Consider the following 13,290-nt stretch of genomic DNA (forward strand, 5'->3'; position numbering starts at 1 on the left):
TTTAAAATAAGCACGACATAATTTGAGAAATGTGCGTGTTTGTTCAACTTCAAGGAGTAACATGACTTCACACGGACATTTTCAATCTTCAAAACTACTTTATTGATATATATATATATATATATATATATCAGAAAAACAAAAACACATTAGACTTTCACATAGCTTCGATTCATCAGCAACAGCTCCCATTCACTACACATGTTGCATTGAAATGCTGATATTGCATATAAACGTTCACTAATGTTGTCCTGCACCGCAGCTCAATGTTCACCGTCTGATTAAAAAAGGCACAGCTCAACCTTCACCGACCGAACAGTCCAGACAACATCGGGAACTTTTCTTCTTAGACAAAACCATCCACGGAGCAAATGCTGCGGAATGTTTTTTTAAATCTTTAGGTAACAAAAAGTAAACATTTTTTTAAAAGCTCCAGCGCAGCATTTTGACGCTATACACATAAGGAAAAACAATAATAACAACAACAACAACAACAGCAACATCAACAGCGTCGCTATGGAAAAGACCTAAGCCCGGTATTTGAGATTGTGTCTGCAGACATTTCAGAGAAGTGTTCCGACTTAGAGCCTCTAGGGCGCTGGGTGAAGAAACATGCCGGGGCTCGTCCAGAAGGTCTGAAGAAGGTCAGTAGACTGAAGAACGTCACCGATCCATCCATCCGTTCAAAAACAAAAACATCTGGTTCTCTCAACACGTTCTATACTTGTTGCATACATTTCAATAGTACTTTGATACCATCGAGGTTAAAACAGCACTTTAAATCTGGAAACATGTCACTAAATATGTGAATGGTTTATATTTGGAAAGGACTGAGGAGAAGGAGAAGGAGAAGACCCTCAGTCCGGACTGTAAACAGAAATATTCAGCCAGCTTTGTTTGGCCCGCCCAGAGCCGGGGGCTCACTCCCAGACGTAGAACCCCCCCCTCCCTCCCCCCTCCCAGAGTCAGACAACCAACTCTTTCTGAAGCGTTTCGGTGAGTCGGCAATGTGGTGGCACCGTGGTTGCCGTGGTAACGCAGTACTAGAGAATCTTTCGGTGCTGAACGTGGTGTATTTGCATCAAAGTCCGGCTCTCTGAACGGTGGCAAGAATCGCATGTTGAAGACCGAGAGTAGGCATCAGAAGGCACAGTGGAGTTTGATTGGCAGACTGAGATCAGCTGACAGTCTCTCCTCGTTGGTCTTTATCATCATCATCATCATCATCATGATCAAACCTCCTCCCGCCCCCCCCCCCCCCTCTTCACTCAGCCTTGTCTTTCTTTTTGGATGTGAACGGGACTTTGCTGGCGACAGTCGAGCCCACCGAGGAGACGCCGCCGGCTACGGCGGAGACCCCGCCCTTCACAAGCCCCACCCCCATGGCGGGCACGGTGGTCACGGCCGACTTGGTGAGCTCCAGGCTTTTGCCGCCCACCCAGGCCACCCCGCCCACAGCGGCGCCCACGACTCCTTTGGTGACGTTGAAGAGGCCGCCGGTGACCCGCCACATCATGCCGGGCGCCGCCACCACGTGGTCCTTACCGGAATCTGGGAACGGATCAAAGCACACGTGAGGCAACGGTGGAACGTTTTTGACAAACAAAAGAACAAAGAACCATGATGGGGAACCACGGTGCTCCGTTTGCCCGGTGGGGAGGGAAATGAAAACAAAGAACCTATGAATAAAAACGTGGTGTTCCCTGTGGACAGAAGCCGTAGTGTTTCCAAGCGCCGGACTCCCTGAAGAAAACCTCACAGTCTACAGGGGCAAATGTTAACTTGCTTAAGCTACTTAAACAGGTTAACATTTGCCGATGCAAAGTACAGTAGAGGCTCATGGGAAATGTTGTTGTGTAGCCATTAGGTGGTAAACATAGACCTGACGGTGGTAGATAAAGAGTGTATTATGTGCTGAAATGAGGCCGATTCTTCTGCCTCTTAGTGGTGGTGAAGTGCTAGTTGACGTAGCGATGTGGTCACAATGTGGGGTGTAATTGGTGCTGTGGTGTCTTTCTAAACAACCCCCTTGACCTCCACATTACACCTGAGGGTGTGAACCGATAGGGGCGGGGGGGGGGCACTGAAAACAGAATAAGCAAAGGATCAGCAAAGTTGACTGTGAGTAGCAGCTCTTACACAAACACACAGACTCCCCAGGGCGAAAACCAAACGTTCCGAAATAGCAGCAGGCAACGTGCGAGCACAGATTGCATCATATTCCGCCCCCTTGGTGATGCAGCGTTTAGCCACATCCCCTCCCCCCGGGACCCCCACCGCTCACCCTCGGGGGGCTGGTTGTCGGCGGGTTCGGCCTCGTCCGGGGCCATGCTGGTCCCCGGCTGCGGCTCCGCGATGGCGCTGTTCACATTCTGGAAAATGAGGGGGAAAAAAAGAGAAGAAGACTTTCTTCACTCAAAATTGTTTTCATCATCAAATATCAACCTCAGAAATCTGTGATATTTCCTCTTTTAAAATTACAGTTTTATAAATTTGAAACATAATCTAATTAACTTAGACATCTAAAAAAGCTGCATCAAGTCAGTTAAATAACCCTGATGATGCTAAAAGACGGCGATAGCACACACGTTGCTCTTTCAGCGTTCTGTAGTTCTATTCAGTGAAATGTTTACCATTACTGTGGTATCAAATTCACTGATTTTTCCTGTTTTCTGTAAACTTCTGGTACTGTGACAGTGTGCAGGGAAAAGCATCATATCGAAACTACGCTCAAAGGCAACTTATTGGATAATCCTTGTCCCTCAGTGAAAGAAAATTAACCATTTCAACTCCACATCAGGTAAAAAAAAGGGAAAACCTTGGTCATGATGATCATATTTAAACATGTGACACACTTACTACGCTATAAAGATGACGTTGAGACGTGGAGGCCATTTTATTTATTCCAGCCTTATTTATTTGACCTTTGTTAAATATGTATGTGTCACTGAAGACAGAACAAGATGTCTTGGGAGTTTTGTGTCCCCCTGACTGGCGTCCAGGCCTCTGTGGGTCAGTGGTCTTAACCCTTGACCCTTTAAAATGAAGCCTCCATCTCAACACAGGCCAGAAGCTGTGACGCTTGGGTTATGAAAACGACACGTAGAGGCTTCAAACCAAAGTGCATTTCGCACCTCAAACTCAGCGAGCGGTTCCGACATTATGACCCCGCACGCGGATCGCAGTTTGGGAAACATTTGCAGGAAGCGGTGACGTCACACTTAAATTCTGCTCTACAGAAGAAGAACGAACACAGAACTCTTCTCGGGGAGAACCGAGGCCACGTTCCACTGACCCGCACGCAAATAAAACCACATCCAAACCCCACACAGCCGCGTCGGGACGTCCGTCAGCGAAGCGCGTTATCAAACATTAACGAGGAGACTGGTTAGTTTTACCTTCACCATTGTTCCCACAGCCTGCTGCCTCCAACACACCTGGCAGGGAAACTTGAGACAGCGTTGAGCCCCCGAAACAGAACTGTGCTCTCAAACGCTGCGGTTTGTCTCTCGGTCACTGCAACCTTCCTCTTCTTCTTCCTCCTCCTCCTCCTCTTCCTCTTCCTCGTCCTCGTCCTATCGCATTAAAAACTAACGTCAAAACGAACCGCGTCTGCGGGGCTTCTCTCTCGGCGTGAGGCTGAGCTACGCAGCTCTCTTTTCAGCCTGCTGGTTCTGCCGACGTGGCGCCCTCAACAGACACACACACACACACAAACACGCACGCACGCAGAGACACGCACGCACACGCCGTCAAAGTACACGCGTCAACGCCTTAGATTTCCGTTCGACCCCTTCAAATTAAAACTCCCCTCGGTGACGAGGTGGACTACTCGGTATTGTTTATATTATATTATAGTTTATAGTATTTCCCCTTATTCCGGCCAGTGTTATTTATTAGTCTAATAATACGTATGCTATTTTATTGAAGACATTTCCTTGATATGATAACTGAGACATCTTGGGAAGGAGAGAAGACAAAAATGTTCTGCCAGAAAAGATCTGAGTGAAAAAAAGAGTTTTCTGTGGAGAGAATCAAAGTTGAGAACTATTCAGGGCATTTACACAGTGCCTAAATAGCTCAAACATGATCAGAAGAACAGTTCAGATATTTCTTTATTGAGTCTACTTTATAGAAGAAATATAAAGTAAGTATATAATTGGCTGCTGTTTGATATCACAGCGAATCATCACTTTGTCACTTGTCACTTTGTCTCTTGTCTGTTACTCGTTTGTTAGTGCACTTTATGCTTAATGCTTTTCTTTAACTTTTTAATATTTAACATTTTTTAACTTTATTCCCTTGTTTTATACTAACCCATAGCCTTAGCCTTATTCTACTAACCCATTGCACTAGCATTTCATTCCACTTTATTTTATTACTTGTGCACTGTTGTCTTGTCTGTCTACTGTCGCGCACTAACCGCCAAGACAAATTCCTTGTATGTTTGAGATATTTTGGCTAATAAATGTTTCCTGATTCCTGAAAGTTGTTTGTCGTTTTCACTCCTTAAGGCAAATTTGTTTGGGGCTTTTATTACAAAAACCGGAAGTTGTTTGTGGGCAGCTCACACAGCGCCAGCGCCAAATCCAGCTGCGGTAGCATCGCTACAACCTCCAGTGGCTGATCTGTACCTCCTGTTTAATTATGTACATTTAAAAAAAGGAAGACTAACATGCAAACTGACATGTGCTGCACGCAAACACACACACACACACACACACACACACACACACACACGCGCGCGCGCGTATTGATTTCCATGCACCTGTAGATTCAGTTCTGTGTAGTGACGACATATACTTTCATTCATTCAGAAATAGAATAGAACATGGCACCTGGGCCACAAACACATTATAAGGTCGACACACAAGACTCTAAATCCCGAAATAAATCCTCTGAATCGTCAAATAAAGGAATCAGTTCTTTACGTCATGCCAGAAATGTGCAACAGAAAGAAAGACACGAGAGAGGCAAATCAGATTGAATTCAGTCTTGAAAACAAGGCGGTTATTTGAGTTTAGTATTGAGTTTAATTGTTGGTAACCAGTCAGTTAAATGTCGTTGAGTAGAAGTATAAACCAGCGTAAGATGAAAAATACTCAAACGAGTAGTACCCAACCTCCAGAAGAAGACGCTTTTATTTTGTTCAGGCATATTGTCGGACGCATTGTTTGGGGTCCTTCACTGGAGGCTCCGCGCCAGTCTCCCCGGTCGGCAGAACAGAAGTAAATACGAGTGTAATTTAGGGAGAAATCTGTGAAACCAAGTCGTTGAGCGGCCAGTCGTCCAACAATGAACCTAGATCTGCTCGGTAATGATCCTTCTTTGTTTACGATGAAGCGGACTTCTCTCACGTAGCTAACACTGTACTTGTTGTGGTTAGCATTGTACGTTAGCCTAGCGTGCTACCATCAACCGAAACGACGAGTCAAAGAAAATAATTTAAATACTTGTATTAGTAGATCCACCCTGCTGACGTATGTTCAAGTTTACCTATTTTTCGAATGGTTCGTCTGCGTTTATTAAAATATCTATATATATAACGCTATATATGTGTAACTTGAATAATTGATAAGATGTAGCAGTTGGGCTAACTTTAGCATCACACTTTGTTTCTCATTCTAGCGTTATTTGAATGAAATGTTAACTCATGTGAAAGTACAGACCCCTGCCTTTCGTCCTCTTGTGGTTTTATCCATATTCATTATTATTGATCCATTGCTTTTTTGCCTTTATTGGGTTGATGTGATGATAAATGCAACACCGGCTGGTCCACACGACAGCGAGCAGTTAGTTACCTGTTTCTGTGGAGGAAAGTGATGATGAAAAAAAGAAGCTATGCAATTGATATAAAAACAACTACATGGAAACTAAGTTTTCTGTTTGAAATTAAGTTTTAAATAAACCAGCATGAATGTTCATCTTATCCAGGTTTGATGTCTGTAATGTTTTTCATTTTCATCTACAGCCAGAAGGAGGAAAAACCGTGGGATCAATTTTCTGAGTCAGAAATAGAATACAATCTAAATCAGGGTTTTAAACATTCTTGTTGTCGGTGTTTAGTCTAAACACTATTATTTTATCTTACCACAAAAGTTACTCATTTACTTATGTGAGAAACTATGTGATATTATTCTGAAATAAAACTGTTGGTACAATCTCTGCCGTCTGTCATCTTTATAAATGAAAGAGCAGGAAATCCACAGAGAAATACTCTAATTTCTCTAACGGCATCTTAAAACTTTTCGATGAAAACTTAACAAAACTTAAATTAATATTTGTTGATGAAGAAATTTCAGTATATCTGTAGGATACGTTTTTCTGTTTATCTTGTAAATGTTCTGCTTCACCCGATTTGTTGGGGAATTCTTTAATGTAAAAATGAGTAAATGTTTTTTTTTTCCTTGTAAATGTCCACACAGTTCTTTCTTATGAATTACTGGCTCAGACTTTGGATTAAACTTCAGGATTTCTCTCACTTTACTCATGGATAATTTCCTGCTACTTTCTGGTGAATATTCAACTTAATTGTTTAAAATTTGTTGTAAAAGTTTTGAACTTACTCATTTGTGTTTCCCTTGAGCCTTTGAGATTGATATATTACTTTAATTTAAGATTACTAAATGTTTTCTCTGTAAAAATAAATCAACTCTACTGCCATTCCCTGTACTCTGCCGCCCCACACAGAATATCTGTACAGCCTCTATGAAGGAGCTTTGTCTCTTGTTTCTCATCACTTTTGTCTCTCGTATTTCTCTCATAGAGTCGTTCGGGCAGAACTACCCAGAGGTAAGAGCTCTTTCTCAAGTTTATTGAAAATCTGGTTCCAATCTTTTAATACGCACAAAGTTTAATCTTTTTATTCAGGAAACGTCCTCATGGGAAGCTCCCCTACTGATGCAAATTCTCTGGCTGTTTTATTGTTTAATTGCGGCTGTTTCTAGGAGGCAGATGGCACCCTGGACTGTATCAGTATGGCCCTCACCTGCACCTTCAACCGCTGGGGCACCCTGCTGGCCGTGGGCTGCAACGACGGGCGCATCGTCATCTGGGACTTCCTCACACGGGGCATCGCCAAGATCATCAGCGCACACATCCACCCCGTCTGCTCTCTGTGGTGAGACACGCAGCCACCCGGTACCCGTGTTAGACTGCACGCAATATAACGGTAACATTTTAACGAGGATTTGGATGAATGTGTGCAGCTGGAGTCGTGACGGTCACAAGCTGGTGAGCGCCTCCACCGACAACATTGTCTCGCAGTGGGACGTCCTGTCCGGAGATTGTGACCAGAGGTTCCGCTTCCCCTCACCCATCCTGAAACTGCAGTGCCACCCCAGAGACATGTGAGTGACGCCATGGCGGCCGCTTGCCCGTCACTTTCCCCCCGGCGGGTTTAACCGTCACAACAGAACTAACCGGACGCTATGCTCGGGTCTCAGGGACAAGGTGCTGGTGTGTCCCATGAAGTCGGCCCCGGTCCTGCTCACGTTGTCCGACTCCAAACACGTCGTCCTGCCCGTGGACGACGACTCGGACCTGAACGTGGTGGCGGCCTTTGACAGGAGGGGGGAGTTCATCTACACTGGCAACGCCAAGGGAAAGGTCAGACAACACTTTGTTCACGGCGCTCCTCGCAAATACGCGATCGTATTTCTAATCAGCAACAGTAATTCATTTTACAGAATGAAGATAAACAGCTTTAAGTTGTACATCTTGAATTTGAAAATGTCCTGTGATAGATTAACAGACAGCAGCAGATGTCAAGGCAGATAACTGACCTCCACATAGACGCACCTGCGTTATTATCCTGTTGATCAGAAGAAAAGACGGTTACATTAAAACAAAACCCTTGAATTTTACACTCTGAACTGTTTTTGTGTTTCTGAAGTGTTTATCTTCCCTCACCTCTCCCCCTGTCTCCTGTTGTAGATTCTGGTGTTGAACACAAACACTCAGGAGCTGGTGGCTTCCTTCAGAGTGACAACTGGCACCAGCAACACCACGGCCATCAAGTCTATTGAATTTGCACGCAAGGGCAGGTGAGGGGCGGCAGGAAGTCTTTCTGTAGACCCTCTATGGGTGAAGATCTGGACGTTAGCTGTGATGACATTCGAATGTGCTGTTAATAAGTGAAACAGACAGCTCGGTGCACTGTGCCTTATTTTCCAGCAGAGGGCGCTCTGAGCATTCACTACCACCTCGCTGGGCACATCAAGATTTTTGGGAACCATGATTCACAATCTAACGCAATCCGTGTTGGTTATAATTAGACTTATTAGAGATGACTTATTAGCCCCCCACTCTCCCCCCCGTAACTCCTTTTCTGGTTCACCTATCTGGTTTTCTACGCAGTTGCTTCCTCATAAACACAGCAGACCGGATCATCAGGGTGTACGATGGCAGGGAGATACTGACGTGTGGCCGAGACGGGGAGCCTGAACCCATGCAGAAGCTACAGGACCTGGTGAACAGGTATGTTGACGCGGCTGCAGAATTGCCAAGCTCCGTGGCGTTGTCTCCATCCTTCCCTCTGATCTCCTTCGGCCCGCTACCTGTGTTCAGGACTCCCTGGAAGCGATGCTGTTTCTCTGGCGACGGCGAGTACATCGTGGCCGGTTCAGCCAGGCAGCACGCCCTCTACATCTGGGAGAAGAGCATCGGCAACCTGGTGAAGATCCTGCATGGGACCAGAGGAGAGCTGCTGCTGGATGTGGCTGTAAGAACGTCAAATATTGAGAAATGTACAACACTGCCTAGAGATTTAAACAATGACTCGAGACAATGTAAATTTATAATCTGATAATTCACCCGTCTCACCTTTTGATCCCCAGTGGCATCCTGTCCGTCCGATTATCGCCTCCATCTCCAGTGGAGTGGTGTCCATCTGGGCTCAGAACCAAGTGGTGTGTAGACGTGACGGTAGAAGCTGAGTGAACTTTGTCGTGTTGGATTCTCGCTCTCTCTCTCTCGCTGGCTCCATCAACATGCGACTCATTGCTTCTTTTTTCTACAGGAAAACTGGAGCGCTTTCGCTCCGGACTTCAAAGAGCTGGACGAGAACGTGGAGTACGAAGAACGAGAGTCAGAGTTCGACATCGAGGACGAAGACAAGAGTGAACCCGAGCAGACAGGTAGGGGGACACGTGCCGTCTTTTAATCTGGAAACAAACTGCTCATTCAAATGAATAACAAATCATTGGAAACGAGGCTGGTAACAGAAAGTCTTAACTGTTTGCATGCTACTATTTCTATGTATGTACTTTCCCTCACAATCCATGTGCTGGTCTCACTGGTTCTCTCCTTTGCTGCTGTTACAGGCGCAGACGCCGCCGAGGATGAAGAGGTGGACGTCACCACTGTCGACCCCATCGTGGCTTTCTGCAGCAGGTGAGACCCCCGTCCCCCCGTCCCACCTTCACCCGAACCCTCCAGAGTCACGTCTCATGACTGGAAGTGTTGATTCTCGCCCCTGTGCTGCAGCGATGAGGAGCTGGAGGACTACAAGGCCCTGCTGTACCTGCCCATCGCCCCCGAGGTGGAGGATCCGGAGGAGAACCCCTTCGGCCCCCCGCCGGACGCCTCGGTGCAGCCCGCCGCCCCCGAGGAGGCGCTGGCCGGCAGCGACAAGAAGAAGCTCTCGTCTGAGGGGGGCCCGACCAAGAAGAAGGCTCGCACCACCACCATCGAGCTGCAGGGGGTCCCCAGCGACGGTGAGGGGGCGGAGCAACAGACACAGAGGGTTTAAGTCAGCGTACAGACACTAATCCTGATGTGATTCCCTGTCGTTTTTATTGTCCCTCTCAGAGGTGCACCCCCTGCTGGGAGTGAAGGGGGACGGCAAGTCCAAGAAGAAGACAGCCGGCCGGCCCAAAGGCTCCAAAGGTAAAGACAAAGACTTCCCCTTCAGGCCCAAGCCCTACAGGGGCGAACGGCCCTCCTTCCCCGTGGAGGCCCTGGGCAGCTCTGGCCCTGGAGGAGGAGGAGGAGGAGGAGGAGGGATGAAGGGCAGGGCAGAGGGGGGCCTAGGCACAGGTAAGCTCTCCACCCGCCCCGCTGCCGCTCTGTCAGGCAGCTCCGCTCAGTCTGACTGACGCCTCCACGCCTCGGCCTGTCTCCCGTACTGCTTCCTCCCCAACACCCCCCCCCCCTCACTGACCCGCATGATGTAAAGCCACAGTCTGGAGGACAAAACGCAACACCTGCAGCGTTCCATTAAATGACATCCGGTCCCGTTAACGGCAGCTTCTTCAAAAACCTCCACGAAGTTACGAGGAAATGATGAGACACGATGGATGGAGCCAAAATATGATATATTGCAAGATTTTTTGGCTAATATTTATGCAATATTAAATGGTTAAATTGTTTTTTCTTCATGTTAAAAGGAAAGTAATAGATTTGTTCTCTGTCTCACAATCTACAAGATAAAAGTTCTGTTTTTCCACTATTTTGTTTTTCTTCTTCTTGCTGAGACATTTTGATTCTCTCTGAGGACAAATACCTCGAGTGAAGCCAATATTTCCCCCCCATGTGTGGGCTGTGTGTTTGAAGGCCGCTGTGTGTACCGACACAAAGACGCCGCCTCAGAAGCAGCGATGGACGCATCGAAGCTAATTCCAGTCCTTGAAGTTATGTAATTACAGCCATAAAACCGTCCAAGATTTCAGCCGCTTCCTTTTTCGTGCTCAGATTACAGTTTATAGCTTCTAACGTTTCAGACTAAATGGACTAAACCAGAGTGGTGTTTAAAGTGAAGCGCTCTCGTCCTCACACGTGAAGGACCTGTTTGCCAAAATATTAAATCAAACACATTAAAGAGGGAGAGAAACATTATTTCCTGATGGTGTGATGAGGATTCCACAGGAGGCGAATCTACAGCGGCGACTTTCTTCCCCCCCCCCCAGACTGTGGCTTTACGACCTCTGCTGACCTTCTGCTGACCTCAGCCTCGCGCCGACTGCCTCGCCGCCACTCCAGCTCGACGGAAGTCGGTCTGTAGTTGGCGGCTGGGTGCTGACGGTGTGGGTGGTGCAGCTCGTTTCCCACCGTGGGCTAGCTGGCTAGTCTACGTCTGCTTCCTGCTTGACCTTTGACCCTCCTGCTCTCACCTCGCTCCCTGTGCTTGTTGTGTGTGTCTGTGTGTTTATGTCTGAACTAAGTACAGAAAAGACCAAATATAAAAATATCGGTCATTATGAACAGAACTGCATTTAAAATAAGACCAACCTCTCAACACAACGCTGCGCTCTGTCTGCTTCAAATGAACAAATACAATTTAATCAACTGTATAACTATTTAATAAATCTGAGGACTGCAAAAACAACACGAGCCATGTAATGTAAATTATTTACAAAAGAATAATTTAACATTTTGGAGAATCTGCTCATCTGTGGGATTTCCCTGTTGGATGGTACCGAATACGGCAAAATCACTATGACAACGAGATGCGGTTGTTTGTCATTCATGTACAACATCAACAAAGACCCAATGTTAGTTGTGAGCTTTCCAAGTGTGTGCAGGTGAACAGAGGCAAGCTGGCGCTTTCCCCCGACTTCCTGCCTTTATGCTAAGCTAGGCTAACCACCTCCTGACTCCAGCCCCTCACCATTACACACAGACGCGAGTTCATATCCATCCAAAATGTTAAACTATTGGTTTAATAAAATCTTTTAAAGAACCACTATTTAAACTTTTAAACTTCTTTCTGTCAAGCAGATTTTCAATAAAAACACAACACGTCCTGCACAGATTTTTCACATTAAAAGCATTTCAAGGAGCTTCAAACATTTTCAGGAAGAGTCACGTTTTATGAATCGCAGCATAACAGCGGCCGCAGACATCGGTGCAGCTGAAGTTATTAGAATGAATGAATAAAATAAATAGTGTCTGAAGCTGAGTGGTGAGTATGATATTCCTCTGTTGTTCCTCCAGCCCTTATTGAAATGCATTCTTTCACTTGATAATTGCCCGTCAATCAGAAGAAAGTTGTGTAACCGGCGTGTTCCTCCGCAGGGAGCCTGGTGTCGCAATCGTACAAACAGCACGACATGGGCGGGATGGACTGACCACGGCCGTGTGCGCTTTTTGCGAAGGAGCCTCCGATCAGGCTGAAACTAAGAGACACAAAGTCCTGACGTGCAAAGCGTCCACATGTCCCCATGTCCCCCTCTGGCGGTGTAGGATTCTGTATGTAGGAAGCCCTCGTCCTGATGTGTCTATGAGTCGTATTGTTGTTTTTATACGTATTAAAACATTTGGTTTATACGTAACCGTGTGGTTCCTGAGTCAGATTTGCCGACACTCCAGATTCATGCAGTTAAACAATGTGAAGTAAATTAAAGGTTTGTTTGCTTTTTGTTAACTGTTTTCGAACTAAATTGTATCTTATAAGACAAACAACTATAAATCTCAAGGTACATATCATATGTTTACTCTACAATATTTCAGACAGTAATATTGCTCTTTTTACTGCACTTTGTTAATTAGCCATTTACTAGTCACATTATCAGTAGGAAATGTGATCCGTTGTTACAGATTAAACTAGGAAAAATACATGAAGTACAAATAGCTCCACTGTAGTTAGCGACAACAGCTTAATCCATAATAATGATAGAATTACATAGTCATATATCACATTTTGGATTAAGTGTGTACGTTTGTGTAGAGTACATTTTGAAAGCAGGACTTGTAGTGAAGTATTTTTAACGGTTGTATTTCGGGCCTCCGTGGACAGTGGTTAAAGGAAGCGCAAATCAACTTGTCAAACAGCCAGTTGTGGTGGAGAGAGTTAACGATCATATAACCACAAAAGACTGTCTCCTCACAGCAAGAAGGTCCTGAGGTCGATTCCACTCAGCGGCCTTCCGTGCATGTTCTCCCCGTGTCTGCGTGGGTTCTCTCCCGGTACTCCGTCTTCCTCCCACCCTGGGCATCAGGCTAATTGGAGACTCTAAATTGCCCGTCGGTGTGTGGATGTGAGTGTGACGGTTTGTTTATCTCTGTGTTATAACGTTTGAATTGAGGTTAGGAAGTGAAGGTGAACTACTTGCAACCGCAATATTTTGTCAATATTTTAGTCTCAACATTGAAGCTTTTCTCTTAAAAATATTATTTTTACTTTATGTAACACTAGAAATGTTATAGTTATAATACAACTTTTCTCCCAGCATATTATCAAAATTATGAGCTTTATTTAAAAAAAAAAACGTTTTCTTATGACTTCTTCTTGGTGTATGACACAAGATTACTTTTTTATAACTTTCTTGTAAGCCTTATAAAATGGCATTT

The 13,290-nt window shown here is 45.5% G+C and overlaps 2 protein-coding genes across 6 annotated transcripts; one reads left to right on the plus strand and one right to left on the minus strand.

Annotated features, from left to right (window-relative positions):
• Window positions 1-78: 78 nt before the first annotated feature.
• Window positions 79-3,771, minus strand: LOC120835647 (transmembrane protein 263). The gene is made up of 3 exons (XM_040204744.2): window positions 3,399-3,771; window positions 2,285-2,372; window positions 79-1,551 (listed from the first exon to the last, which is right to left on the minus strand). The coding sequence occupies exons 1-3, from the start codon at window positions 3,405-3,407 to the stop codon at window positions 1,265-1,267; spliced, it is 384 nt and encodes a 127-aa protein (XP_040060678.1). The 5' UTR covers window positions 3,408-3,771; the 3' UTR covers window positions 79-1,264.
• Window positions 3,772-5,124: 1,353 nt separating this feature from the next.
• Window positions 5,125-12,267, plus strand: rbbp5 (retinoblastoma binding protein 5). Of its 5 annotated transcripts, none has more exons than XM_078092763.1 (15): window positions 5,125-5,314; window positions 6,426-6,514; window positions 6,767-6,792; window positions 6,948-7,120; window positions 7,209-7,349; window positions 7,446-7,608; window positions 7,936-8,045; window positions 8,359-8,478; window positions 8,569-8,722; window positions 8,838-8,909; window positions 9,020-9,137; window positions 9,324-9,393; window positions 9,487-9,716; window positions 9,811-10,038; window positions 12,016-12,267. In XM_078092763.1, exons 2-15 carry the CDS (start codon window positions 6,490-6,492, stop codon window positions 12,066-12,068), a joined length of 1,683 nt encoding a protein of 560 aa, XP_077948889.1. In that variant the 5' UTR covers window positions 5,125-5,314; window positions 6,426-6,489; the 3' UTR covers window positions 12,069-12,267. The 5 variants fall into 5 exon arrangements, with proteins under 5 accessions (XP_077948889.1, XP_077948891.1, XP_077948888.1 ...); XM_078092765.1 differs by having other exon boundaries at window positions 9,811-9,888; XM_078092762.1 differs by lacking the exon at window positions 12,016-12,267 and having other exon boundaries at window positions 9,811-10,450.
• Window positions 12,268-13,290: the final 1,023 nt, after the last annotated feature.

Source organism: Gasterosteus aculeatus, chromosome 17 (genome assembly GCF_964276395.1).
Source record: "Gasterosteus aculeatus chromosome 17, fGasAcu3.hap1.1, whole genome shotgun sequence".
Classification (NCBI taxonomy): domain Eukaryota; kingdom Metazoa; phylum Chordata; class Actinopteri; order Perciformes; family Gasterosteidae; genus Gasterosteus; species Gasterosteus aculeatus.

Bases quoted from the DNA above. Each gene is read 5' to 3' on its own strand.
- rbbp5 (XM_078092762.1), top strand. From the start codon at position 6,490: ATGGATAATTTCCTGCTACTTTCTG. The intron at 8,046-8,358 runs GTGAGGGGCGGC...TTTTCTACGCAG, and splicing joins GAATTTGCACGCAAGGGCAG to TTGCTTCCTCATAAACACAG. The intron at 9,138-9,323 runs GTAGGGGGACAC...CTGCTGTTACAG, and splicing joins GAGTGAACCCGAGCAGACAG to GCGCAGACGCCGCCGAGGAT.
- LOC120835647 (XM_040204744.2), bottom strand. The intron at 1,552-2,284 runs GTGAGCGGTGGG...ATCCGTTCCCAG, and splicing joins CGACAACCAGCCCCCCGAGG to ATTCCGGTAAGGACCACGTG.